We start from the raw sequence: 27050 nt of genomic DNA, 5'->3' as shown, positions 1-27050 counted from the left end.
ACACACACACACACACCCTCCTTCCCTCCACCACACACACCCCCCTCCTTCTCTCCACCACACACACATGTGTGCACGCACACTTACACACGCACACCCTCCTTCCCTCCACCACACACACGTGTGCACACACACACTTACACACTTACACACACACCCTCCTTCCCTCCACCACACACATGTGTGCACGCACACTTACACACACACACACTCCTTCCCTCCACCACACACATACACCCCCCTCCTTTTTTCCCTCCAACACACATACACACACACACGTACACACGTGTGCACGCACACTTACACACACACACACACACGCACTCCCTCCTTCCCTCCACCACACACACACACACCCTCCTTCTTTCCCTCCAACACACATACACACACACACGTACACACGTGTGCACGCACACTTACACACACACACACACACACACACACACACACACACTCCCTCCTTCCCTCCTCCTCACCCCCTTCTTGTTCACCTCAGGCTGTTACTAGGGACCCACTGGGTGGTGGTTCACTGAGATGGTTTTAAAGACCAGCAAACAAAAGCAGAAAACAAATGTCAAGTCTTAGCTCACCGCTTAGGCTTGGTTTGCAGCCAAACAACAGACTAGAAGGAGATGACGGACACCACAGAGGACGCATGCCCCTTGGAACGACCAGCTGCAGAGGTCAGAGGGCAATGTTTGCCCAGAGAGGAAACTCAGGAGCCAGGAAGCACGGGAGTTCCCTGTTAGACCAAAGGTCCGTGGTTTGAACTTACCAACTGCTCCATGGGAGAAAAAAGGGCATTTCCTTCCCGCAACTGACGAGTCACCAATGAATCAGCTCAATGATTCATCGATTCGATTTGGTTTGTTTGGTTTTTTTTATCTTTTATTTTTTTAAAAAAAATCTAAGAAGGCAGGAAGGGATGAATGAAAATGGGAAACACAGGAGGGAACAGGGAAGAGTGCTGTTTCACTGTGGGGACTGTCTCCAATGTCACGAATCAAAAGAACCTTGAATTGTTGGGTAGAATTGGTTGAGTAAACTTTCAACTCAAATTACAATGAGACTTTTTAAAAAATTTTATTATTTTTGTGTGAGTGTACCATCAAATCAGATCTGACTGGTACAGGAGGAGATTTTCCCTCCTTCCCCGGCAGAGCATCTGGTGGATTTGAACCGTGGGCCTCTGGGATTGTAGTTGCAGCTCCTTGCCACTAGGCCACCAGAGACGTTTTAGGGAGGGAGGCTTCTGTGGTGGCTTTTGGTTTGTTGTTTTTTTAAGGAAAGAGATGGCAGCAGCAGTAGGGCTGTCTCGGCCACATACTCTCCAAGACTGAGCAAAAAGGACGATCTCAGTCCCTTCCCCGGGGAGGAGCTGACCCGCAGTTTGTGGTCCCTGGAAAAGGCAGTCACTTTGGGCACGACAGGACACCGCCCCATCCTTGTCTTTGTCCAGTGGGGTGGTCAGGCCAGACCCACCCTCCTCACCAACATCTGATCAGACAGGTTCTCAGTCTGCCCTGCTCATCAATTTCCTGCTTTCGAAAGCCACAAGCAGAAGTTTCGTTTTCTTTTTTCTACAGAAAGCTGACTAGATGAGCTGGCTGGAGACCAGATGGGCCTCTGGTCGCTATCTCGCCCGCTCGCTCACCCCTCTGGCTACAACACCACGAGCCCAGCACTGGTGCCCAGCATGGCCGAGGCCCCCGCTGACCCGGACAGAAAAGGTACAGCCCTCCTTCCTCCCACAGAGTGGGGTCCTGGGTGGGTAGCCTGACGGCAGTAGTGATAACAGTATTCCCTACAAGGTCACTGTCAGGAAGACCAGTCTGCTTGAGGGCTGACTAGATGGGAGCCCAGGGAGCCCAGGGAGCCCTGGGTACACAGTGGTTAAGGCAAGTTGGCTGCTAACCGAAAGGTTGACAGTTCAAACCTACCCATCATTCCATGGGCGACAGATGTGAGCTTGTGTGTGTGAGCTTTGTGGTCCCAGAAACCCGCAGGGTGGTTCCACTCTGCCTTGTACAGCTGCTGAGTCAGAATGAGTTCTACAGGAGTCAGTTTAGGCTTGAAGGTTTTTTAATGTGTTGTGATACTCGCTGTGTATCTTTGCGGCAGCATAAGTGCAAAGATTCTCCCCACTTTGCAGAGGAGATAACTGAGGGCTGAGGAGGGCAAATCCCATAGTAACACAGCCGGCAAACATAGGAGCCCAGGCTGCCAACGGCTCTGGATAACTCATTCTGAGACCACAGAAGCCGCTCTGATAAGTGGATGTGGGTGTGTTTTCATCCTTTTTTGCCTCTGTTGATGTTCTGCTCCCAGAATGAGCTGGGCTCGGGCACCCGCAGCGCTGTGGTCTGGAGGTGGGGTGTCAGTGTTAGCATCACGTTTAATCTTGACCACAAGCTTTGACAGCGAGCTCTGTGGCCGCTCTGTTGGGAATTGCAGTGCAACTCAACAGCAATACTTCTTCGCAAGTTCGAATCCACCAGCGGTTCCCCGGGAGAAAGCTGGGCAGTCTCTTCCCATGCGAGTTCCAGCCTCCGCTGCAAAATCTCCTAGAGAGTCAGCTATGAGTCACTTCTGATTAGACAGCAATGAGATTTTTAAAACAGGCTTTATTGTAGATGCCTTTATGGTTCCTATGTCATAGGTGGGAAACTGAGGCACTCAGGGGTGGTAAAGCTGGTAAGTGGCTCAAAGCTGGGAAAATAGGCATCATAGGATCTGACAGGCGAGAGTGCGCATGGACAGGGTCCTGCAGAAAGGAGGGGACATGGGGAGGCAGCGGAATAGTGGGTGCATGAGGGGGTCAGTGGGATAGAGGGCACACGGCGGGCCAGGGGGGTAGGGAGTGCACGGGGCAGGGCATGGTGGGACAGAGGCTGCATGGGGGGTAGTGGGATGGGGTGCATGGAAGGCTGTGAGTTAGGGGTGCATAAAGAACTGTGAGTTAGAGGGTGCACAGAGGGTAGTGAGATGGGGTGCATGGAGGACAGTGAGATAGGGTGCATGAAGGGCTGTGAGTTAGGGGTGCAGGGAGGGCAGTGGAATAGAGGGTCCATAGAGGGCAGTGGGATGAGGTGCATGAAGGGCTGTGAGTTAGGGGTGCAGGGAGGACAGTGAGTTAGGGGGTACACAGAGAGCAGTGATTAGAGGGTGCACGGAGGGCAGTGGGATAGACAGTCCATAGAGGGCAGTGGGATGGGGTGCAGGGAGGGTGCAGTGAGTTAGGGGGTACACAGAGAGCAGTGATTAGGGGGTGCACGGAGGGCAGTGGGATGGGGTACACAGAGGGTAGTGAGTTAGGGGGTGCATGGAGGACAGTGGGATAGGGGGTGCACCGGGGATGGCAGTCAGTTGGGGGTGCACAGGGTGGAAGTGGCAGAATCTGGAGCCCAGTCTGGCACAGCCAGGAGCACTCTCCTCCATTACAACTGGCCACCTGCCCTGGGTCCCTTCTTCACTATCACTTTCAGACACCGGCGCATAGGAGCCCAGCCAGCCCCCCACTCTGGTTCACTGGCTCCCCCGCTGGCTGTCATTTGGGGCAGGGGGTGAGGTGGAGGCGGAGGGAGCCAGAAGTCAAGCTTCCTGAGTAGGCCTTGCTAGAATCGAGACTGCAGACCACACAAAGGTCAGCTGTGCCGCCAGCTGGACGGAAGTCCCACCCTCTGAGTGTGATTTGGGGTGAAGGGTGACACCCGAGTCTTCTACATTCCTCTTCTCCTGAGCCCAGAAAGGGCTCTCTAACCACAGAGAACCCATTGGTCCCCTTCCTCTATCCTGCACGGGGGACCAGAGTTGTTTCCAATCTGGAAAACAAAAACACAGAGGGCACCTTCATGGCAGTCACCGCTGGGATAGGGCACTGCTGGGACTTCCCGGCGGCTGATGGACTCTGCCATCTGCGGGCCCTCCGCAGACTCGGGCCCCTCTTACCACTTCCTCCACCTGCCTGGTCAGTACACAGCCGCCGGTTCTCACGGCAGACACAGCTGGTCCTGGGAACAGTGAGTGACACACGTCCTGCCTGCTCAGGGCTCCGTGACTTCCAGGGGGACAAGGCAATGGTCTGGGGAGCCACCCACACCCTGCCCCGGATCAGGTGGGCAGAGGACTGTCCTGACAGAGATGCTTCCACTCGCCCACCAGCCCATGTGCTCACCTAACCACTTGCCCACGTCCCAGTCATTCACCCACTCCCTCACCCCCAACCACTCACCCACCTTCCCTAACCAGCACTCACCTGCCCACTCAACCACCCACTCACTCACCTAACTACTCACCCAGCCACGGCCACACACTCAGTCACACTTCAAGTTACCCTCCCAGTCACTCACCGAGCAGCTCAGGTCCCTGGCTCCTTACTTGGTGTGGTTCCATCCTGGGAGTACCCAGGCCCCTCTGCCCCTCCCTCCCCTAGCCGACCAGGGGCTCTATCCTGGGGGAGCTGCTCAATCCCTTCTCTGTCCTCCCCCAGATGACCTGGAAGGGAAAATCCTGCAGGCGCTGCAGGAAGCTGGCTCCCCTACAAAGACGGCCCAGCTGGTGGTGAAATGCCAGGTGTCCAGGAAGGAGCTCAACCAGGTCCTCTACCGGATGAAGAGCCAGTCCAAAGTCATCCTCCTAGAGCCTGCCACCTGGAGCCTGGCCGACGCTGGGCCTGGAGCTGTGGTTCCCTTCCAGCCGGCTGAGTCAGCGCGGAGCTGCGGTAAGGGCCTCTGAGGAGGGGGCAGGACCAGCTGGGCTATGGGGCCACCACTGAACCCAGAGACGGCCGTGCTGGGCCCAGCTATGCTCCAGGGCTCCCTTCCCTCTGCTCTGATTTCTTTTCCTGCTCCACGGAGATAGTGATAAGCCTACTTCCTAGGTGGCCAGGAGAGGCCACGCCATGTTCAGCCCAGGGCTGGCACAGAGCAGGTGTTCAGCAAACCCTGGTAGTAGTAACATAAGATCATGCTGTCGCCGCTGAGTTCACGTCTACTCATGGGGACCCACGTGTCCAATTCTGCACCGCAGGATTTTCCAATTTTAGTATATGCGCTGCCGAAGCGAGCGCAAGGATGTTCAAGACTGCGACTGTTTGCAAGCACACTGCCAGACCTTTCTTCCAACGTGTGTCTGAGTGGGTCCAAACAGCCAGCCTATTGGCTGGGCGTCAAGAGTCCATTTCTGCCCCACAAGGGCTTCTTCCAGATAACAGCAGTGACAACAGAAACACTAGTAGTAACAGAGCATTCAGATTCCACTGAAAACCCACAGTCTTCAAGTCCATTCCAACTCACAAAAACCCCATGGGACAGTGCAGACCTGTCCTGGAGGGTGTCGAAGGCTGTCACCTTAGAAACAGACTGTCAGGGAGCTCTGGTGGCCTAGTGGCAAGAAGCTGTGCTGCTATCCCGAAGGCGCGTGGTTCGAATCCACCAGATGCTCCGCTGGAGGAGGGGCAAAGTCCTCCTGTGCCTGTTGGATCCGATTTGCACACAACAAGAAAAAAAAGAAACAGACTGTCACATCTTCCCTCACTGAGCAGTGCTTGCCTTCAAACTTCCAACCTTTCAGTTGACAGCTGGGTGCTTAAACACTGCACCACCTGGGATGTCAGTGTCATTCTGTTGTTGTTGTTATGTGCCGTTGGGTCGGAAGTGACCCGTAGCTTACCCTGCGGTGGGTTTTCAGGGGCAGTGTAATTGCACAGGAGGAGATTGCCATCTTTCTCCCATAGAGCAGCTGGTGGATTTGAACAGCCTGCTTTTGGGACTGCAGCGCAGTTTCTTACCACTAGGCCGTCAGAGCTCTTGATTCCCCCCCTTTTTTGTGTAGTTTGACAGTTAGCAACCCAAACAGCTGATGTGTATCAGGTACTTGGAATTGGAGGATGCTGTGTGTGCTCAGGCATCCACGGGCTTCTCCCTCAGTCTCTATTCTGGTTCATCTGTTCCGGCCTAGTCTGTACTCTGTTCCAGCCTCATTCACTCACTGGTCCCTTGGGTTGCTGAGGCTGTAAATCGCACGGGGCAGATTGCCCCTCCTCCTCCCTTGAACCGCTGGTGGACTGGCCTTCGGGTTGGCGATGCACCACCAGCAGAGCTCCTGGGCCTGGCGTGCTCTCTGCTCTTCTGTCCTAACCTGGTCTGATCTGTTCTGCTCTATGATGTTGTTTGTCCTAACCTCGCCTCCTCTGTTCTAACCTAATCTCAGGCTCAATCCAAATTCATTACTGCTGAATCAGAACTGACTCGGCTGACCCTCCTTTTCAGAGGTTGGAAATTGCACGGGAGGCATCTGCCCATCTTTCTCACGGGGCAGAGCAACTGGTGGGTTAGAAAATAGATTAGACTCTCACTACTCTAAAGGGCCCCCTTGGCAGACATTCACCCTGAAACCCACAGCATCCCTTTTCAGCAGGAAGTAGCTAAGAGAATACGCCATCCCCTTTTCCTTATGAATCAGGGTGAAGTCTCTCTCAGGGAGGAGTGATAGGGAATGGCAAGGGACACACTGACAAAGGAGATTAACCAGAACTGGCTTTGACAAGCACTGTGGCAATTGGACAATTAAAACAGACATGGGGGGGGGGGAAGAAGAACGAACTGGAGAGGAGGGTGGAGAAAACAGTGCAACAATGAATGAATGAAAACCCAAAATCTCTGTAAATGTTCATTAAAACTAATAAAATTTAATAATAAAAAAATAGATTAGACTAACTCCTTACCCACAAGGCCAGCAGAGCACCCTAGGCCACTGGTCTGTTCTGTTCTGTTCACTAATCTAGGCTAGCTAATCTAGGGAGCTCTGGTAGCCCCAGAGGGTAAGAAGTTAATCTAGTTCTTTTATTCTGCTGTAGACTATCTGCTGTTGTTGTTGTTATTGTGTGCCGTCGAGTCAGAATTGACTCACAGCTGACCTTCCAGAAGCTTTTCTGAGGCTGTAAATGACAGGGAGGAGGTTCTCCTGTGAAGCACCTGGTAGATTCAAAGAACCCGGCTCTGGGCTGGTAGCACAGCTCCTGACCACGAGGCAACCAGAGCTCCCTGCTCAAATCTGTTTCGTTCTGGCCTAGATGATCCTGTCTCATTTGTTGTTGTTAGGTGCCGAGGAGTTGGCTAAGACTCACAGCAACCCTATGGACAAGAGAGCTGAGCCTCGGCCTGTCCTGAACCGTCCTCACGGCCTCTGGTGGCTCCAGTCATCGGTCAGGCTGTGTCACTCCACCGTCGGGTGCACTCACTTTTATTCTGTTCTAGTCTAGCCTAGTGTATCCTATTCTATTCTACTCTAGTAGAGTCTTCTAGTCTAGTAATCTAGTCTACTGGACCCTATTCTTCAGAAAAGCAATCCCCAGAGGGAAAGCTCCCCACTCTACAGAAAAGAAAACTGAGTTCCTGAGGGGTTGGTCAACATTGCAAGGGGACAGGATGGGATTTGGAACGAATTTCTTGGCCTCTGGATTCTGTGTTAGAAACCTCATGCGCTGTGACTCCCCTTTGGGACAGGCACTTTTGCCAACTGGACTCTCTCGCACTCTCTGCCCTCTGCCCTGTTTTTCTCTCTCCAGCCCTGAAGCGCCCTCAGGACATGGCCAGTGTTCCCCAGATGCCTGGGTCCTCGCCCACTCAGCTACGTGAGCATCTTCCTCCCTCCCCTCCCTCCTGGGCCTCCCGGGATGTTAGCCCTGCACCGGTGCTGCGTTCCACCACCTCAAGGACCCACATCAAGAGCGACCCAGTGAAGACCTGAAATGGTCAAGGAGAGATTTCTTTGATCAGTGCGGTTGCCAGCAGGTCCACTCAGTTCATGGCGACCCAGGCACGTCAGAGTGGACCTGTGCTCACAGGGCTGTGGTGCTTTTGGAAGTACATGGCCAGACCTTCTTCCAAGGAGCTGTGGTGGACTAGAACCTGCAGGCTTTCTGTTATCGGCTGAGCGCCTTGTTTGCGTCCTTTCTTTCCCCCATGTGGTGGACATCGGTGCTCTGTGTCCATTCCTACATCACTTTTTTATGGTGCCGTGTCATGACGCCCATTTCACAGATGGAAAGTCTGAGCACAGAGCGTGGGTCCCTTACTCGGTCGGGGTCACTGAGCTGGTGGGCGCTGAAGGAGATCCAGACCGAGAGGCCCCTGATTACTCACCTCCTGTCTTCCAGAGGAAGAGATTTACCGGCTGCTGGCAGACAGGGGGCCCCAGAGAGCCCTGGTCATCGCCCAGGTCCTGGGGATGAAGACGGCGCGAGATGTCAACCCAGCCCTGTACGCAATGCGGAACCGGCACCAGCTGAGCCTTGATGAGGGCACAAGGTTGTGGGCCATTTATGTGCCAGGTAGGTGCCCACCTTTTAGTTCGCTGCCCTCAGGCCAGTCTTTCATTGTTTTTGTTCAGACATTCCTCTAGGTCGTATAGCCCTGATGTACAAGTTGCCGTCCCGTGGTCGCTTGTAGTTGCTGTGAGACTGAACCCTGTGACACGGATGTGTCAAATATGTTAATGGTTGGCTACCCAACGCGGACAGAGAGTGGGGTGGAGCTCCCCGATTAAACAAGCGTGGAAGGAGGAGTGACATCCACTTTCATAATAGCTTGCCTCCGGAAACCCTATGAACCTGGAGAGAGGATGAAAGGCACCCAAGCGTCAAGGACTTGACGGCACTTAACAACAACAGGTGCCCACCATCACCTGATCCTGGACCAGGCGGGGAGTGTGGGCTGTGGAGAGAAACCACCACCCTGAGGGGGTCTCTGCTGGACTTGGTCTCAGTGGCCCTGTTCCAGGCTCCCTGGAGACATGGCTTTAGGGTTGCCTGAGCAGAAGGGGAGAAGCTGGGAGAGGAAGTAGCCCATTCCCAACTTTATCAGCAGAGAGGAATCCTTGTGGTGCAGTGTGTTAAGGTTGGAGGGTCGATCCCCGCTGCCAGCAGCTCCAGGGAGAAACCTTCTGCTCCTGTACAGGCCCACAGCCCGGAAAGCCGTGGGCCAGTTCTACTCTGGTTCAGAGGTCACTGGGTCAGAACTGACTTGAGCAGTGGGTTGGGCTGGGAGATGGGAGGTGGTCTGAGTTTGACAGCGGGTTTTAGGGAGTCTTTGCCCAGCTTGAGGTTCTCAAGTGGCTGCAAGGGAGGTCAGGCTGGGCTCAGAGGCCCAGAGTCCACCCCTCGGTCAGTCAGCCACAGGGCCAAGGACCCACGGTGACGTTAGAGATGCACTTTAACTTCTTTTAAACGCAGAGGAGGAAGCAGTTAACACCACGGCGACACTGGCATGCTTTTGTTCACTGCGCTTTGCAGACATCAGGCCTTTCATGAATCGAAGGCTCTTGGCCACTCTGCGTCAAGCATGTGCTGACGTCTCCGTCCCATTTCAGTCATTCTCGAAGTATCTCAGAACTCCCAACAATGCTATTACACACTCGATAGATGACTACAAAACACCCCAAAACCAAGCACTCAACAAAACAAAAACCACCAAGGCGCTCTGGTGGCCTGGTGGCTGAGAGTTGTGCTGCCAGCCCAGTAGTAGACAGTTCAAATCCACTCACCTCTTATATGAGAAAGACGGGCAGTCTCCTCCCGTGTGACTTACTGCACCTAGACACGCGTTTGAGAGCCAGCTACGAACAGGTTCTGACTCGACAGCAGTGATAGATGACAGCGTACTGGAAATACACTTTTCAGGTGCCCTGAGAGCCCATCACCACTATCTTCTCTTTACTGGGGTGTCTGGAACCACCCCACAATATATCTGAGTCTCGCCCGTAATGATCATCTGACGTGAACTCTTCCTGGCTCCCAACAATCCCCAGTTACACAACCATACCACGTGCTGTTAGAGACTGGTTTGGGGAGGAAGCCCAGTGGGTCTGCCCATCTGGGGCTGACCCCAGCTCATGGACCCCTGGGGGTCTCCACATCCTAAGGTTGTAGTGAATGACAGGGAGTCAGATTTTAAATATCAGAGATGGATCGGAATACTAAACATGGTTCAGATCCAACAAAATACATGCATGGCCAGACATGGCCGATAGATAGTCATCTTGTGGTCACTGCTGGAGGGCAGAAGGGATGTGGGCTCAGTGGCCAGTGTGGCACATACCTGAGGGGGACGACGATGGGGCCAGTGGCTGGAGGCTCCTGCAGTCCTCCCAGCCAGAAAGCCTGGTGGCCTGGCCTGTCGTGCCCATTCTTAGGTGACACTCCATCTGAAAATGACCAGTCACGTTTTCAAGTCTGCTGGTTCCTGGGTCCTGCTTTAGAATGGCTGACTCTGAAGCCCAGAGTGGGGATCTGAACTTTGACAAGCTTCCCAGGAGACCTCAGTGCTGTCAACTGATTTTCACAGCCTGAACCCACTGCCCACGCACCCTCTGTTGTTGATTTCTCTTCACGGTGACTGTAGAACAGACTAGAACTGCCCATGGTTTCCAAGACTGTGAACCTTTGTGGAAGCAGGTGCCTCACCTGTCTCCTGCAGAGAGGGCTGGAATCACTGACCTTTCAGTCAGCAGCCTCCAGGGCTCCTCCCTTGACCCAAAACCCGAAAACCACACCCACCGCCGTCCCGTTGCTGCTGCTTATCCTGGGCTTGTAGGTTCCCACGGCGATGCCCTTACAGGAGGTGACGACTCATCCTTCTCCCCGAGAGTGGCTGGGGGATTCGAACCGCTGACTTTTCCATTAGCAGCCTATGCAGCATATGCTGCACCTGAGGACTCCTTCCCTTGACCCCTGGCTTTGTTGTTAGGCGTCCCTGCAGAGTGACCCCACGTGCATCAGGCTGAGACCTCCTGCCGTCCTCTGCCATCCTCTCAATCTGCCGGGCTCCAGCCCTTGTCGTGGTCACTCTGCCACTTTATTCCCTTGAGGGGCTTCCTTTCTTCTGCTGACCCTTCAATTCTCCAGTATATTGTGCTTTTCCAAGGACAGACCCTTCCTGACAGCACGACAGAAGTGTCACCATCCTTGCCTCTGCGGAGCACTCCAGCGGCACTTAGGCCTGTTCTGTTAGCCGTCCACGGGAGAGACGGCTCTCTTAGCTAACAGCGCAATCCAAAGGCGTCGATCCTTTTTCAGTCTTCCTTCTTCATTATCCAGCGTTCACATGCATAAGAAGCAACTGGAAATACCATGACTTGAATCAGATGCCCCTCACTCTTTAAGATGACATCCTCGTTCTTTAGCGTCTAAAATTCCTTGAAAGATTTATCCAGTACAACACATCTTCTGATTTCTTGGCTGCTGCTACCATGGCTATTGATCAGGGATCAATAAAATGACACCCGAAGAGCCGTGAATGCATGTTGTTGTTGTGTGCCATCGAGTTGGAACCAACCCATAGCTGATCCTTCAGCTGGTTTTCAGAGGCATTTAACTGCATGGGAGGAGACTGTCCGTCCTTATCCAGCACAGAAGCTGGGGGACTCGAACCACGTGCCTTCAGGATTACAGCACAGCTTCTTGCTATTAAGCATAGAGAGAAATATTACTTATAATTATAAATATTATTATTATTATTATTATTATTATTATTATTATTATTATACTGTATTTTGGGCAAGGCTTGCTGAGAAGATTAGTTCTCATTTAATAATTTCTACACACATTATTCAGTGAGATTGGTTATATTCTTCACAATGAACATTCTGAGTATTTATCTTCTGGTTCTTCCGTCCCCATTAATCTAGTCTCCCTGGCCCCTTACATTCTCATCTTTGTTTAAAGTCACTATTAACCGTTTCATTTCATAGAGATGATTTGGGGTGGGGGAGAAGCATCACAAGGAGGGAGTTTTTTATTTTTTGAGTCAATCTGTTATTTAGATAAAAGGTGACCTCAGGGGCTGGATGAATTATTGTTTTGCAGAAGGTTCCAGAAGGAAAAATCAGACCACTGAGTGTATTTACCAGAAAAGTACAGTCAACATGATCTTCCAGAATGGACCCAATAGCTGCATTTCCATTACAAACTCTAAGGACATCCAGATTGAACCAGTGCGTGCCACACAGGGAGACACGGCCTCTGGGGACAGTGGTAAGTCCCCCGCACCCAGGAGAGAGGAGGGCCTGGAGGGTGGAAAAGGGCAGTGGCTTTCAGATCTCCAGGGACCACTCTTACAGCCTAGGCTTAGCCTGCCATCCAGACAGTGAGCAAATCCTTCTTCGTACCCAGATCAAACCCCTGCATTTCTTTTACTTTTTGCCTCATTTTCAGTAAATCTCCTATGGCAGATGAAACACAGCTCTCCCCCAGCAAAATGTTACAGGGATTATGACATTTTCTTCCTTCTGAGACACACTTCCCCCCAGCCCCCCACATTTTAACATTTAAATACGAGGCACCTTGTTCGGGGTTTCATCCTGTAGTTGGCTACCACTAGGCCGGAGCTGACCCATAGCTGACCCTCCATTGGGTTTTCAGAGACAGTAAATCATCGCATGGAGCTGACTGCCCCTCTTTCTCCCTCAGAGCACTGGTGGATTCGAACCACGTTCCTTCAGGCTGGCAGTGCAGCTCCTTGCCACTAGGCCATCAGAGCTCTGAAAGAGCTCTCTCAGTTTCCTCCTAGTTCTGATGAAATGCAGTTGGGTGTCTCCTCCTCACCAGGCTCTGTGGTCCAGCCACGCAGTGCCATCTGTCTGTCCAGCCAACATGAGTGACCTCAGGAGGGCCCTTCTCCATGCTGGGCCACGGTTTCCCCAACTCTGTAAGAGGGACTTTTTTCTAGAATCCAGGTCTCTGTTTTTAGACCTTAGGTCCATAGCTACCATGCTCACAATTTACTGTTTTTAAATTGTATATCTTTTCATTTTTACTCAAAGATGTTGTAAAATAAAATTTGACACCATGGTCTACCAATGAGAGGCATGAAGGCCAAATCAAGGAAGCGACGAGGGGTCACGCGAGGCAGGCTCCAGGCTGGAACACTGGGTGTTCTGAGGTGTGAATGAGTTGGAAGGAGATTTGTCCCTCTGTAGGGCTGGAGGGTCAAGAACACCAAGGTGGAGGGATGTCCTGCCTTCCAGGCCTGTCAGTGCCCCAGTGAGGCCCAGCTCCCAGCGCCTGTTAAACCCTGCACCTTCAGTCTGTAGACTGGCTGATGGGAACCAGTCTGATGGTGACTGGGCAGAATTCAAAGCCTGACCTGCTCCACCCGGCAGGACTCTGAGGAGGACCATGGTGGTGTTGGGGGTTGGGGAAGTCTGGGGTCTCCTCCAGGAGGGCTCTGCTGCTGCCTCCCCCCAGGCTCCACAGCTCCCCTCCAGCCTCCTCCCTCGGCACCATTGGGCCCCTCAGTGCCCCTGGCCCCGGCCAGCGCCTGGAGCCCCCAAAACATCCACATGTGGAAGTGCAAACAGGTGCAACTGGGAAACTACAACACTTTTCATCTTCACGGTGCCTTTTCACCTCCCGAAAGTCCTCAAGGTAACCTGCCTTCCCCTCAACAAAGTCCCCTCCCCTCAGTGGAAGGATCTGGAAACAGAGTCTGGGACAGGGGCATGATGGGAAATTCCTGTTTTTTTCACCTGAAGTTCAAATCAGAGTAGAACAGGTGGGGCTCTGGTTCCTGTCCTTCCTGGGGACCTCGGTCTCCTTATCTGTAGAATGGGTGTGGTCTCCCCAGAGAGGAGGGGATGGGAAGGTGGCTGCTGTGAGATCTCCTGGGACCTCACACCCTGTGAGATCTCCTGGGACCTCACACCCTCTAAGGACCGTGATTGCGCAGTGACCACTGCTCTCAGTCCTCTGCTGTCCTGAGACTCTAGAGATGAGCTAACAGGGAGGGAGAAACAGGCTGCGGCCTGTGGAGAAATGGCCTGGGAATGGAGAAGCCAGGAACACTGAGAGAAGCGTCCGGAGGGGAGATGCCAGCAGGTGCGGCACGCAGAGAGGCAGTGGTGACCATCAGAGGACAGCTGCTGTGAGTGAGAGGGACAGTGCCTGAGGAGAGGGGAGGCCAGGCTGAAGCTGGCCGATCAGGCAGGCGGCAGTGTGGACCTGGCCTGGGGGTGGGGCAAGTGGCTGAATGAGAGGCCAAGCAGCTCATGGGCTGACGGTAGAAAGTTCCTCAAGGAGAGGCCCCCACAGAGGCCAGGGAGGGCCACCGTCCAGCTCACCTCTACTTCACTATCCATTCTCTCTGCTTGACCATTCTCTCTGCCACTGCTCATTCAGAGCCTTCAATGGAAGCACAAATGGACAAGCCAGGACCTCGCCCAGGAGGGGATGAGACTCAGGGAGTCCAAGGCGAAACACAGCTCCTCGGGCACTTGGCCATCAACAAAGAAATGACTGTTAGCTCAGCTGGTCCCAAAGGAGACAACAGCAAGAATTCTGGGGGCCTGGGGGAGCGTAGAGGTGAGTCTGGGGCCATAGTGGACCCGTATGTTCTCTTTCCCAATCAGCCAACAAGCATTCTCTCGTTTCTGGGAGGTGAAGGAGAACCAGGAGACCAGGAGTCACACTGTCCATGGTCAAACCTGAGTCACTTAGCTCTCTGCGCTGCGGTGTCCTCACCAGTTCAAGGCTGTGTGGCAGGGAGGTCTGTCCGGGCTAAGACCACAGGCCGTGATTCTGACATGTCACCAGCTTCTTTTAGGTCACACTTGCACCCCCCGGGTCAATCTCCCACCTCCAGGGTGCCGTCCAGACCTCAGGTGGGGGACACCTGCTTCCTTGTTGGGTCTTGCAACCCCTGCGTCTCCAGGCTCCTGCTGGTTCTCCCTTTGTCCACCCGCCATGGCTCTGTCTTCCACAGCCCTAGCAGGACAGAGCAGAGGTGCTGGTGGGCTTAACAAGCTAGCCTGTTCGTTCTCAGCCGGACCTGGTGCAGCACATGCACTGAAGCAATCACACCATCGTTCCTGTCACTCCAGCGCTTGAGAGGTGCTGGGATCCACAAAGGGTGAGAGTCTCTCTCTCTAGGGGAACAGGTTAAGCTGCTGCTGCAAAGACCCCCAAACGTGTGGTCCCACCTGAGTTTTCTCTCCTCTGTGCATGGAGGGTGGTCCAGGTGCCTCTTGACATCATCCACAGGCCTCCTTCCTTCCATCTTGGTTCTCAGCCATTTCTTGGGCTCTGTCCCTGTCCATGGGCTTGAACTTGACACTTGAAAGGGAAGAGGTATGAAGAGCCAGCAGCTTCTTTCACAAAGCCCACCAGCACCTCTGCTCCGACTTGTTAGGTCTGTGGGAGACAGAGCCATGGCGGGTGGACAAAGGGAGAACCAGGAGGATCCTGGAGATGCAGGGGCTGCAGGACCCAACAAGGAAGCAGGTGTCCCCCACCTGCAGGTCTGGATGGCATCCTGGAGGTGAGAGATTGACCCGGGGGTGCAAGTGTGACCTAAAAAGAGGCTGGTGACATGTCAGAATCACGGCCTGGGGTCTTAGCCTGGGCAGACCTCGCTGCCACACCTCCAAGAACCCCAAGCTGAAACATTATGGGGTGTACCTCCATAAGACACTGTAGGGACAGGTCAGAGAGGACGTGGGGAGGCAGGAGCTCCAGCTTTGGTCTAGGGAGGGACACCAGTTAACAGAGGCTGATGTCTAGTGTTACTTGTGTCTTCTTGGCCTCCAGATGCTGGTTCTGCACTGTCCAGAAGCGATCAGGCCGGCCCTGGCATCGATCAGATGCTCGTCTCTGAGATGGAAGCTTTGACTTTTGGGAGCAGGGACCCCCTGCCTGCAGAAGACAGAGCCCCTGGGGAGGGGAACTAGTAGGAGGTAGGGTATGAAGCAGACTCTGGGGAGAGGCTGGATGGGAGTGCTGGGGCCTGGGCAGTGTGTGGCCCAATCCAGAAATGGCTTTTTTTGTTCATTTCCTGATGCCGTCCCTGGGTCTGCCTTCAGGGCTGGGGATGGCATTGGAGTGACTCCAGTGGGATCATGGGAGTGAGGGGCTGACAGGGGTGGTCTGGGGTGCCCGTGTGCTATGAGGTGTGATGGTTAACATAGTTGCCCCCTCGGCCCAGACGCCCACTCTCCTTGTCCAAGATCTGGCTTCTGAGGGTCCATCATGACCAACTTACCTTCTTGGCTGTCACACAGCCTTTCTAGAACCTTCCCACCCCAGTCTTGGTTTCTCAATTCACCTTCAAGAAGGAAATCCCTCCGACAGGAATCACTGGTTGCCTGTGGGTCAGGTGACTTCCCCCAGCTAGTCCGTAGCTATGCACATACCCTAAATATGGCTCTGGCCTCAAGGACAGAACTGGCCAGAAAGGGAGTGTGTGCTGTGATGTTTCCAGTGCAGAGCCATGGTGCTGGGGGCAGTGAGGGCTTTGGGGGAAGACTGATGGGATGTAGTTTTGGAGACATGGAAGACAGGGGTTACAGAGAGGAGGTGATCAGCCGCCTGGTGCTTCCTGCGCACACACGTACACTCAACTCAAGACAGGTGCTTACAAAGAGGAAGTGGACAGATCAGCATATGGGCCGTGGAAAGTCAAGTGCCCTCGAATACGTACGACATAAGGAAACTGCCTAGCTCTGCCCAGTCATTATTGTGTTTGAGTCCATTGCTGCATTGCATCTTGTTGGTGGTCTTCCTCTCTTTTTATGATCCCCGTCCTATTTCCAAGCAAAATGTCTGTTTCCAGAGACTGGTCCCAGAGGATGTAGGGGGAATTCTTGCCGTGTGCATAGTGGAGAAGGACGCTGAACCAACACGAGTCTCCTGTCCCATCTGGACTGGAAGAATCTTAACTCCATCCAGGAAGTCTCCCCAGCTGGAATGGATTTGAACCACTAACCTTTGGATTAGCAGCCAAAGCCAAACCCACTGCCAACAATGGATTCTAATGTATAGTAACCTGTAAGAACAGAGCTTCCTGGCAGAGTTTCCAAGCTGTGCCTCCATACAGAAGCTGGCTGCCCCATTGTTCTCTTACGGGATGACTGAGGGGTTCAAACCACCGGCCGTTGGGCAGCTTAGTGCTTTAACCTCAGTGTCCCCAGAGCTAGTGCGAACTAGTTTCCGGTTGCTGTTGGGTGGACTCTGACTCCTGCCAGCTCTGCGCATGTCAGAGAGGAATGTGGAGTGCGGGATTCCACAGGTACATCTGCAGGTCCTTGCTCTGAGGCACCTTTGTGATTGTTGTGCCAGTCTAGTCAGATCCAACCTAGCTGACCCTCTGTCAGGTTTTAAGAGGCTGTCAGTCGCCTGGGAGGAGATTGCCACTTTTCTCTTGAGGAGCAGCTGGTAGATTTGAACCATGTAGCTCTGGGTTGCCAGCACAACTCCTTACCAATGTAAGCAATGCACTTTAGACTGGTCCGTCTTTAGAGGGAAGACTACAAAGGCTCGGGTCAAGAGTCATGTGTAAGTGAGCTCTAGTGGCCTAGTGGCAAGAAGTTGTACTGCAATCCCCGAGGTGAGCGGTTTGAATCCACCAGATGCTCTGCTGGAGAAGGCGGGACAGTCTCCTCCTGTGCCAGTCGGATTCGATTTGATGGTGCACACCCACAAAATAATAATATCTTTTTAAAAAAAAGTCTACTTTAAAAAAAAAGTCACGAGTAGACACAAAGGAAACATAATTAAATAGCTGGCACATCAGACCACAGAGCCCTGGAATGTGTGTGCAAGCGAGATGGGGGGGAGGGAGGGAGAGGGGTTGTAACAGAGGATGTAGGCTTAGGAGACGTGTAGGAAAGAATGTACACCCCGTGGTTCTCGGTAAAGGAGGAATCAGGGGAGGGTCTTGCAAACTAGGAGAGAAAAACTCTGGGCGGGCTGTGGAAAGCACACAAGCCTGATTCTTTATCTGGGCTTGGGCACTCGATTTTGCAAAGTTGGTTAATAAAGCCTCACTCCTGCTAAATTGAGTTTGCATTGGATTACTTGAATGTTTGTCAGGTCAATACTCTGAGTAACTTACGGGCAAACTCATATGAGAGAAGGCAGCCGGAAGGCACTGTTCCTAGCCTGGGAAGTGGCCTGGAGGGGGGTGGGGAAAGGCAGTGTGTGTGCATGTGTGTGTGTGTGTGTGTGTGAGAGAGAGAGAGAGAGAGAGATTGAGGCTGAGTCTCCAGTTGCCAAGAGGAGCGGAGAGAGTGTCCTGGGTACTGACAGCGTTTTCACACCTCTAGACCACCAGAGCTCCCTGGAGCTGGTTCAAGGTGGACTTGAATTCCCATCAAGTTCCCTGATGGTTCTACAGAAGAAGCCACACTTCCATTCAAATGAAAACCAGACTTAGTGCTGCCAGGCCAATCCCAGCACATAGTAGTCCTACAGGCCAAAGTGGAACAGCTCCACAGGGTTTCCACAGCTATAAATCTTTATGGAAGTGGATGGTCGCATCTTTCTGACATGGTGGGTTGGAATTGCTGGCCTTTTGGTTAACAGCTGTAATTCCAGAGTTCTTTCTCCAAATTGTTTTGTTAGATGACATTGAGTCAACAACTCTACAAAGAACAGATCTGAAACTTGTCCTATCCTGTGCCATCCTCATCATAAACTTGAGCCCATTGCTGCAGTCACTTTGTCAGTCCACCTCATTAAGTGTTGTCCTCTCTTCTGTTGACCTTCACCTTTCCAAGCACGCTGTCCTTCTCCAAGGAATAGCCTCTCCTAGCAACATGCCCAAAGTATGTGACACAAAACGTCACCATCCCTACTTCCTAAGAGCACTCTGGCTGCATGTTTTCCAGGATATCTGTTTGTCCTTTTGGAAGGCCATGGAATGACTATTCAGTGCTCTTCTCCAACACCCCAGCTCAAAGGCGTCAAATCTTCACCTGTCATCCCTGTTCATTGTCCAGCTCTCAGAAGCGTAACAAGTGATTAAAAAGACAATGGCCTGAATCTGGCGTACCTTAGTCTTCAAAGTAACAACGCGGCTCCTCAGTATTTTGGAGAGTTCTCTAATAGCAGACTTGGCTTCTCCAAATTGCAGCCACGAAAACACTGTAATGCAGTTCTACACTGAAACTCTGTATTACAACTCTGTGTAATTACAACTGTGAGTTGTAAGAGAGAATCCACTTGATGACGAAGGTTTTGGTGTCTTTTGGTTTGCTGTTGTTATGAGGTGATGTGGTTGTGAAGCGCTGTTGCTGGGAGATGTTGTTGTGAGATGCTGTTGTGAGGTGTTGTGAGATGCTGTTGTTATGAGGTGCTGTTGTTGTGAGGTGTTACGAGGTGTTGCTGTGAGATACTGTTATTGTGAGGTGGTGTTGTGAGGTACTGTCACTGTGAAGCGCTGTTGCTGTGAGGTGCTATTGTTGTGAAGCGCTGTTGTTAGGAGGTGCTGTTGCTGTGAGGTGCTGTTGTTGTGAGGTGCTGTCGTGAAGTGCTGTTGTTAGGAGGTGCTGTTGCTGTGAGGTGCTGTTGTTGTGAGGTGCTGTCGTGAAGTGCTGTTGTTGTGAGGTGCTGTCGCTGTGAAGCGCTGTTGTTAGGAGGTGCTGTTGAACCTGCTCTGACTCATAGTGACCTGTGGTCACTGCCCAGCCCTGTGCTATCCTCACAGTGACCCAGCCATGGCTGCAGCCTCTGTGCCAGCCCATCTCATTGATCTCGAACGCCGTGGTGATGGGCCTGTCTGCTGACCTGTCCCTCCTGGGATATCTGGTCTGCAAGGCCAAGCCACTGGATATAAGGACAGGCTGACTCAGGGTTGGTTCACTGCATCGAAGATTGTCTTCCCTCTGCGGTGAGAGGGCTGAAAACCATTAGCTTACCTCAAACTGTCCGGGGTATGTAGTTACCACCCCACATCAACCAGATGGAAATAAGCTCTCAGAACTTAGACGGGCACCCACCTGCCCTCCCTCTAAGCCAAGCAGCAGCGCTCACCTTTCTGTGAGAAATCTCTCCTCTCTGCATGATTAGTAGGGAACTCTGTTGGGATAATGGTTAAGGCATTTGACTACTAACTGGAAAGTCAGCGGTTTGAGCCCACCAGCAGCTCTGTGGGAGAAAGATGAGGCAGTCACCTCCATCGTGAGTCGGTAAACATTTATGATCTTGGAAATGGAATGGAGCGTTTCTACTTTGCCCTACAAGATCACTAGAAGCAGGACTCGACCAAGGACAGTGAAGTTCTTCTTGTACCTTTTTTTGCACAATTTATATGTCATGAACATGCTGATAACACACCACCGACCCTTAATGGGGCTGGGTGTGAAGGTCAGCTGGTCTCCTGGGGAAGGAAATCAGCTACCTACCATGAGAGAACACGATGGAGACTCCTCTCTGCCCCTGCCCTGCACTCTCTCACCAGCTCACCCACCCACTGCCCCTGCCCCCACTCTCTGGGTGGATACAAGCAGATGTCCAACCCCTGGAGCTCAAGTCAACTCTGTAAGTTGGACATTAGTTTCTGAAATCACCACAACCTGCCCAAATTTTCAGTTCTCTTTTCTCACTCCAGGCGTTTCCTTCCTCCCAGGTGAGCCCAAGCCGCATGTCTGGCCTGTGGGGGTTTAGCAGTCGGCCAAGACCAGAGGCTTAGAGCAGGACAAAGACTCTAGGAGGAAGTAAGGGACAGTTTGGAAATTATTTACCCAAGCAAGTATAAAGCTGTCGTGAGGAAATGCTCAAAATCAATGGCAATAAGAGAGATGAAATTCAAAACCACAGCGAGTACCACCTTACCTCAGGAGTAGTGGCCAAGTTCAACAGGATGGCAAGCAAAAATGGTGAAGAGGATGTGGAGATTGGAATTATCACACACTGCTGGTGAAATGGTAATTGGTACAACCACTCTGGAAGGTAGTTTGGTGCTTTCTCAAAAAGCTGAACGTAGAAAATTCTTATGACCCAAGTACTCTACTGATAGGAATATACCCTAAGGAAATAAAACTGAGACACAAATGGAGATTTGTCACCTATGTTCAGAGCAGTGTTATTAACAATAGCAAGAAAATGGAAACAGCCCAAGTGTCCACCAACAAATGAATGAGTTGAGAAATTATGGTACAATTATCCACTGGAATACTACGCAGCACTAAGGCACAACTATTTGGTAAAATACTATATAACATCAGCGGGTCTAGAGAGTATTATGCTGAGTGTACTAGTTCAGGCTCATAAATAAATACTGCGTAAGACCATTATTGTAAAGACAGAAGGATAAATAATAAGATGTGTTTAAAAGTCCTAAAGGAGAAGGGGAGGGGGATAGAAGGGCAGAATATTATATTGTAAAAATTAAAAAAAATAAAACAACAAAACCACAAACCACAAATAGAAAGCCCAGGAATTACCGGCTTCAGGAATAGCTGGATCTAGGACTTTCCATCTGAGAGAATCTCTCTATATGGCTGCCAGGTACCCAAAGCTTATGATGTTAGCACATCCAGCAGAAAGAAATTCGTTAAGCCAAATAGAGCTGGTAGAATTTCCCAGGAAAGATCCTGACTGGATAAGTATGTGTCATATGTTTATCTTTGAGCTAATCAGAGAGCGTCTGATTGATTAATGTGCTCTGATGGCCTAGTGGTAAGAAGCTGTGCCACAATCTCAAAAGCTCGTGGTTTGAATCTACCAGCTGTTCCTCAAGAGAAGGATGGGCAGTCTCCTCCTGTGCAATTAACTGGCTCTGAAAACTGGCTGCAGGGTTACCTATGGGTCAGTTCCCGCTTGACAGGACTCAGCAACAGCAACAACCCACGGTGGGAGAGAGAGAGCCATCCGTGTAGAAGGCATATGGAATGTGTTCTCCAAGACAGAGGGCTTTTGTTCCCAAAAAAAGGGAGAGGATGAAGTTCAGGCAAATATCGGGTGTCTGCTTCTGGAGTAGAAGGTGTTCCTTTAGCAATGGAAACATTCTTTATTTGTAGGATGTGATGGTTGGGATTGTGTGTCAACTTGGGCATGCTTTGCTGGTTTGACAATGATGTAACAATGAACTCATCCCCTACAATATGGTCTGATGTGACCAGCTCTAATCTCAAGGGATGAGAGTGGGACCTTTAATGTAGTCACAGCCCTGAGCCAAGGAAGGGAGACCTGGCACCAACAAGAAACAGGGGCCAGGTGTGGACTTGTCTCCTGGACCTAGGTCCCTGTGCTGAGAACCTCCTAGATCCAGGAAAAGATTGATGGCAGTACATACAGAGACACCAGAAAACACCTACCCCACAGATGTTGCAAGAAGACAACCCAGTTGGTGCAGGCAGAAGGCCTTTCCCTTGAGCCAGCACCTCGAATTCAGACTTCCAGTCTTCTAAACTGCAAGAGAATACATTTCTATTTGTTAAGGCCACCCATCTGTGCTATTTCCGTTAAAGCAGCACTAGAGAATGAAGACGAGAGAATTGTGGGGTTGAGCCACTCATGGGGTTAGTGTTAATTTTCTGGTGCATTGACAGCACAGATACAACAAGTGGGAGGGCTGAACAAACAGAAATGTATTTTCTCATGGCTTAGGAGGCTAGAAGTCCAAGTTCTGGGTGCTGGCCCTCGGGAAAGTCCTAGAATGAAAGCTTCTTTCTGCATCAGCTGTGAAAGAAAAGCCCTGTTCCCTTCAGCACCTGTCCCTGGCTCTTTGGTGATCTCTGGTGTGCCATCCACCTTCCCCAGCTGTGCCTTTAGTGTCACTTTGCTTAATTTGCACTTTTAGTTCTCAACGAAAGTTGACTCGAGCCCCACCCTATACTAATGCGTCCTCATTTGCAAAGCAAAGCAAAACCATGTGGTGCTGGAGGAGAGTATGGGACACACTATGGACCGCCAAGAGAACAGACAGGTGTATCCTAGAAATAGTGAAACCAGGCTGCTCCAAACCCAGCAAGGATCTTGAAGTGCCATTGCACATACTTAGAGGATGCTGTCCTCTAGGGGCCTAGTCCTTGGAGAAGGACATTATTCTTGCAAGAGTGGAGGGAAAGCACAGGAGAGGAAGGCCCTGGATGAGCTGGATTGAGACAGTCACTGGGGCCCTGGGGGTAGGTGTGTTGGGGACGGTGAGACTGGCTCAGGACAGGGCAGGGTTCAGGCCTATTGTACACACAGTCACTATGAGTTGCAGGCAACTTGATTGCACATAACAACAGAACATAAACGTTTAGAGGACGCACTTTAGTACCTGACAGTGAGTGTGGAAGTCGATGGAGGTGAGACAGTTGCCTTTGAAGGGGAGACCGCAACCCCTTCCGATTTCCTGACTGCAGGGTGGGTACCTGGGATGGAACAGAGGTTTATAGAGAGGAGGCGCCAGGAACAAGCAGCGTCCAGCGAGGGTCTCTGGCTTAGGCTCTGCCCAACCTGACCTGGGAGGGGACAGCCTCTCAGCCTCTTGCTGCTTTTCTTTCTGCTCTGCCCCTCGCCATGAATGCCCTCTGTCTCCTGTGCAGGGTGGAGGTGAGGACACAGCATTCACGGGTGACTTTAAATTGCACCACGTGTTTGGCATGGGAAGGAGTGACACTGGCGATCTACGAGTAAAAGAAAATGTTCAAACCAGCTTTTGGGGAAAAGGTTTTCTTTTTGTTGTTGAGAAGGTACACAACAGGATCAGATGCCAGCTCCGGTGGTCACGTGTACATTTTGGTGACACTGCGGGTTCTTCTAGTGTATTCTTACATTCCTGGTTCCTCCTGTATCCACATACACCCACTGCCTCCAAGCTTCCTATTCCGCTGTTCCAGCTGCTGTCGTTGATATGACCATATACAGACAGCTCTTGACAGAGTGTATTGGAACTCCTAACCAGAGGAGTAAGACAAGGAAAGGAAAGAAGAGAGTGCCAGATTCTGGTGGAGCCGACACAGAGCAGTTGAGGCCCTCTTTGACTAAGACACCAGAAAACAAAGATAACAAGTACAGGTTATCACCAATGGTGCAAAAGTTCAGAGAAACCACAGACAAAAATCAAGGAAGTAGATAGACAAAACTCAAGAAGAATCGAACACAAATGTAAGCCAGAGCAGATAAAATAAGTGGAAAATTAGAAGCCATATAAAAGAGCAAATTGGATTTCAAAATATTAAGACTGAAATATCTGAAACAAGGACTAAAGAGCAGAGTCAGAACAATGGAGCACAGATTAGCGGGACTTAGTGGAACGGAGAACAAACTCTTCAGTCCTAACGTTCTGTGCTTTTGGAGAAGAGTTCCAACTACCCCACGGACTGCCAGGACGAACAGACAAGACTGCCTCGGAGGACTGCAACCAGGTGGTCCTTGGAGTCAAGGACGATGGGGGTGGGTCTCACCTACTTTGGGATGTTGTCTAGAGGGACCAGTTCTTGGAAAATGACATCTTGCTAGAAAAGGTAGAGGGTCAAAGAAAGAGAGGAAGACCTCCAACAAGATAGGCTGACACAGTCCCTCTAACAGTAGGACCGAGCACGTCAGAGACTGTGGGGTCGGCGCAGGATGGGGCAACGTTCAGACCTGTTTGTTGTTCAAAGGGTTGATATGAGGAATAGCTGACATGAAGGCACTTCACATCAATCTTTTTAAGGAACAACAAAAAAAAAAGAGAGGAAACAAGAAAATCATAATAATTACGTGTAATCTGACAAAGGAGATTAATCAGAACTGGCTTTGACAAGCACTGTGGCAATTGGACAATTAAAACAGACATTTGAGGCGGGGGGGGGGAGAAGAACGAACTGGGGAGGAGGGTGGAGAAAACAGTGCAACAATGAATGAATGAGAACCCAAAATCTCTGTAAATGTTCATTAAAACTAATAAAATTTTAAAAAAAAGAATTACATGTAATAACATCAAGAAAAATAACTGAATTCCAGTAAGAAAGATAGCACATCCAGAGGAGATCATTGAAGATTTGCTGGAAGAAAACTTCCCAAATATTATGGAAAAGGAGAAATAAGAACCTTTGGTGCAATGACAACCCATCTGTTCCTTAAATTTTCACTCAAGTCACAACAAAAAGTTAAAAAAAAAGAAAATAAAATTAAAGCAAAATTGTTACTAGTGAAAACCAAACAACTCATTGCTGCCGCATGAGAACTGACTCACAGCTGACCCTCCAGCAGGTCCTCAGAGGCCTTAAACGGGAGAGTGCCCCGTTTCTCCTGCAGAGCAGCTCCACTGCTCCCCATCCGGCCGCCAGAGTCCCCTGTGGTTGTTGGTTGTCCAATCAACTGCAGCTCCACGAACAGCAGGGGAAAGCAGGCTCTGTCCTGCACTCCCTTCACAATGTCCACCGTGTCCCTGCTCATCGATGCAGTCACTGTGCCAGTCCAGCTCCTTCAGACCCTGGCAGGATCTTCCTCTCTGCCCTTCACCCTGTAAATAAAATTAGCAGAGATGAAAATGATTCATTTGTTGTTTTTGTGGGACGTCAGGCCGCGTATGACTCATAGCGACCCTGTGAACAGATCTGAGCCCTGTCCTGTCCTGTGCCGTCCTCACAATCTCTGACACCCTCAAGCCCCCTGCTGCAGTCACTGTGTCAATATACCTGGTGAGGGTCTTCCTCTCCTTTGCCGTCCCTCCACCTTCCCAAGCACGACGTCCTCCAAGGAGTAGCGAGCCTCTTTTACCTAGCAACGTACTCAAAATAGGTGCGATGATGTTTTGTTATCCTTGACTCCAAGGAGCACTCTGGCTTCACCTCCAAGACCTATCTGTTCTTTGGCCGTCCATGGGATATTCAGGACTCTTCTCCAACACCATAGTCCAAATGCGTCCATTTTTCTTCTGTCATCCTTATTCATGTCCAGCTTTCCAATGCACGGCAACTGATTAGCAAGACCATGTTTCAGTTATGACAAAATAAATAATATGGGATATAAAAGAACAGTTTCAGGAAGCAATTTAGAGTAGTGTTACTTGAATCAAGTACATCTTAGTCTTGCTCTTTTAGGATTTGAAGTGGTCTTTGACAGTGATTTTCCCAATGTGACACATGTTTTGATTTTTTTTAAACTGCTGTTAGCATGATTCTGGATTGTGGATCCAAGTAAAATTACATTCTCAGCAACTTCAACTTTTCTCCAACTATTATAATGTTGCCTATTAGTCCAACGATGAGGATTTCTGTTTTCGTGATGTTGAAATGTAATTCATATTGAAGGTTGTAGTCTTTGATCTTCTGCAGTAAGTGCTTCAAGTCTTCTTCCGTTTCTGCAAGCAAGGCTGTGTCATCTGCATAACACAGGCTGTTCAATGTGAAGTCCGGTAACATTTTCCAATATTAGGAAGAGACTGGGAGAAATTGTTATGGATTAAGCTGTCTTCCAAAAAGGTATGCTCAAGTTCCAACCCTCAGTCCGTGCACACATGGCATTAATGTGTCAGGTAACACGGGGCCATACTAGAGGTGACAAGAGCTGGTGGCACAGTGGTTAAATACTCAACCAGTAACCAAAAGGTCAGTGGTTCAAACCTATTAAGTCTTGATGTGAGTGACATGTTGTGACACACTTGTGGTCACCAACCACCAACCACACCCCCAGGGAGGGTGCAGTCACTGCAGTCTGTGCCCCCCCCCCCACCTGGGGACATGTGCAGACGTCCATCACTGATGGAGAGAGGGCTTGCTGATTCTGAGTGCTGGGGGCTGTGCTGTGCAGTGTAGTGTGATGGGCTCTGTAACGGGAGCTGGGGACATGGCTAAAGTGTCCACCTGCTAACTGAAAAGTCAGAGATTCAAACTCACCAGCTGCTCCCTAGGTCCGTGGACTTACATATACAGAGCTCTGGTGGCCTGGTGGCAAGAAACTGCACTGCAATCTGAAAGGAACATGGTTTGAGGCCACCAGCTGCTCTGTGGAAGGATGGGTAATCTCCTCCTCTGCAATTAACTGCTTTTGAAGACATACCACAGGATCAGCTATGGGTCAACAACCAGATAGATAGATAGATAGATAGATAGATAGATAGATAGATAGATAGATAGATAGATGTAGAGATATTCTCTGTGTATATACAGATATATATTCTCTGTGTATATATGTTGTTTGTTGTTGTTATGTGTCGTCGAGTCGCTTGCGACTCATAGCGACCCTATGTACAACAGCCCTAATCTCTGCTCTGTCCTGTGCCAATCACACTGTCTCTGACACTCCCATCCCAATTATCCCAGTCACTGAATAAATCCACCTCATAGAGGGCCTTCCTCTCCTG

The 27050-nt window shown here is 50.9% G+C and overlaps 1 protein-coding gene across 1 annotated transcript in view; it reads left to right on the top strand.

The window, feature by feature from the left end:
- The first annotated feature begins 1696 nt into the window (after positions 1-1696).
- ZBP1 (Z-DNA binding protein 1) overlaps positions 1697-27050 on the top strand; it is a 32464-nt gene continuing 7110 nt past the window's right edge. The window contains exons 1-7 of the mRNA XM_006896916.1: positions 1697-1730; positions 4490-4720; positions 7568-7633; positions 8159-8332; positions 11864-12031; positions 13295-13423; positions 14174-14356. Coding sequence (XP_006896978.1) covers positions 1697-1730; positions 4490-4720; positions 7568-7633; positions 8159-8332; positions 11864-12031; positions 13295-13423; positions 14174-14356 — 985 coding nt within the window. The remainder of the gene's footprint in view (positions 1731-4489; positions 4721-7567; positions 7634-8158; positions 8333-11863; positions 12032-13294; positions 13424-14173; positions 14357-27050) is intronic.

The sequence above is a fragment of the Elephantulus edwardii genome, unplaced genomic scaffold, assembly GCF_000299155.1.
Source record: "Elephantulus edwardii isolate Elephantulus edwardi_28Jun2011 unplaced genomic scaffold, EleEdw1.0 scaffold00193, whole genome shotgun sequence".
Taxonomy (NCBI): Eukaryota; Metazoa; Chordata; class Mammalia; order Macroscelidea; family Macroscelididae; genus Elephantulus; species Elephantulus edwardii.
The sequence above is the reverse complement of the archived record's forward strand: the minus strand, read 5'-3'. Positions and strand labels throughout refer to the sequence as shown.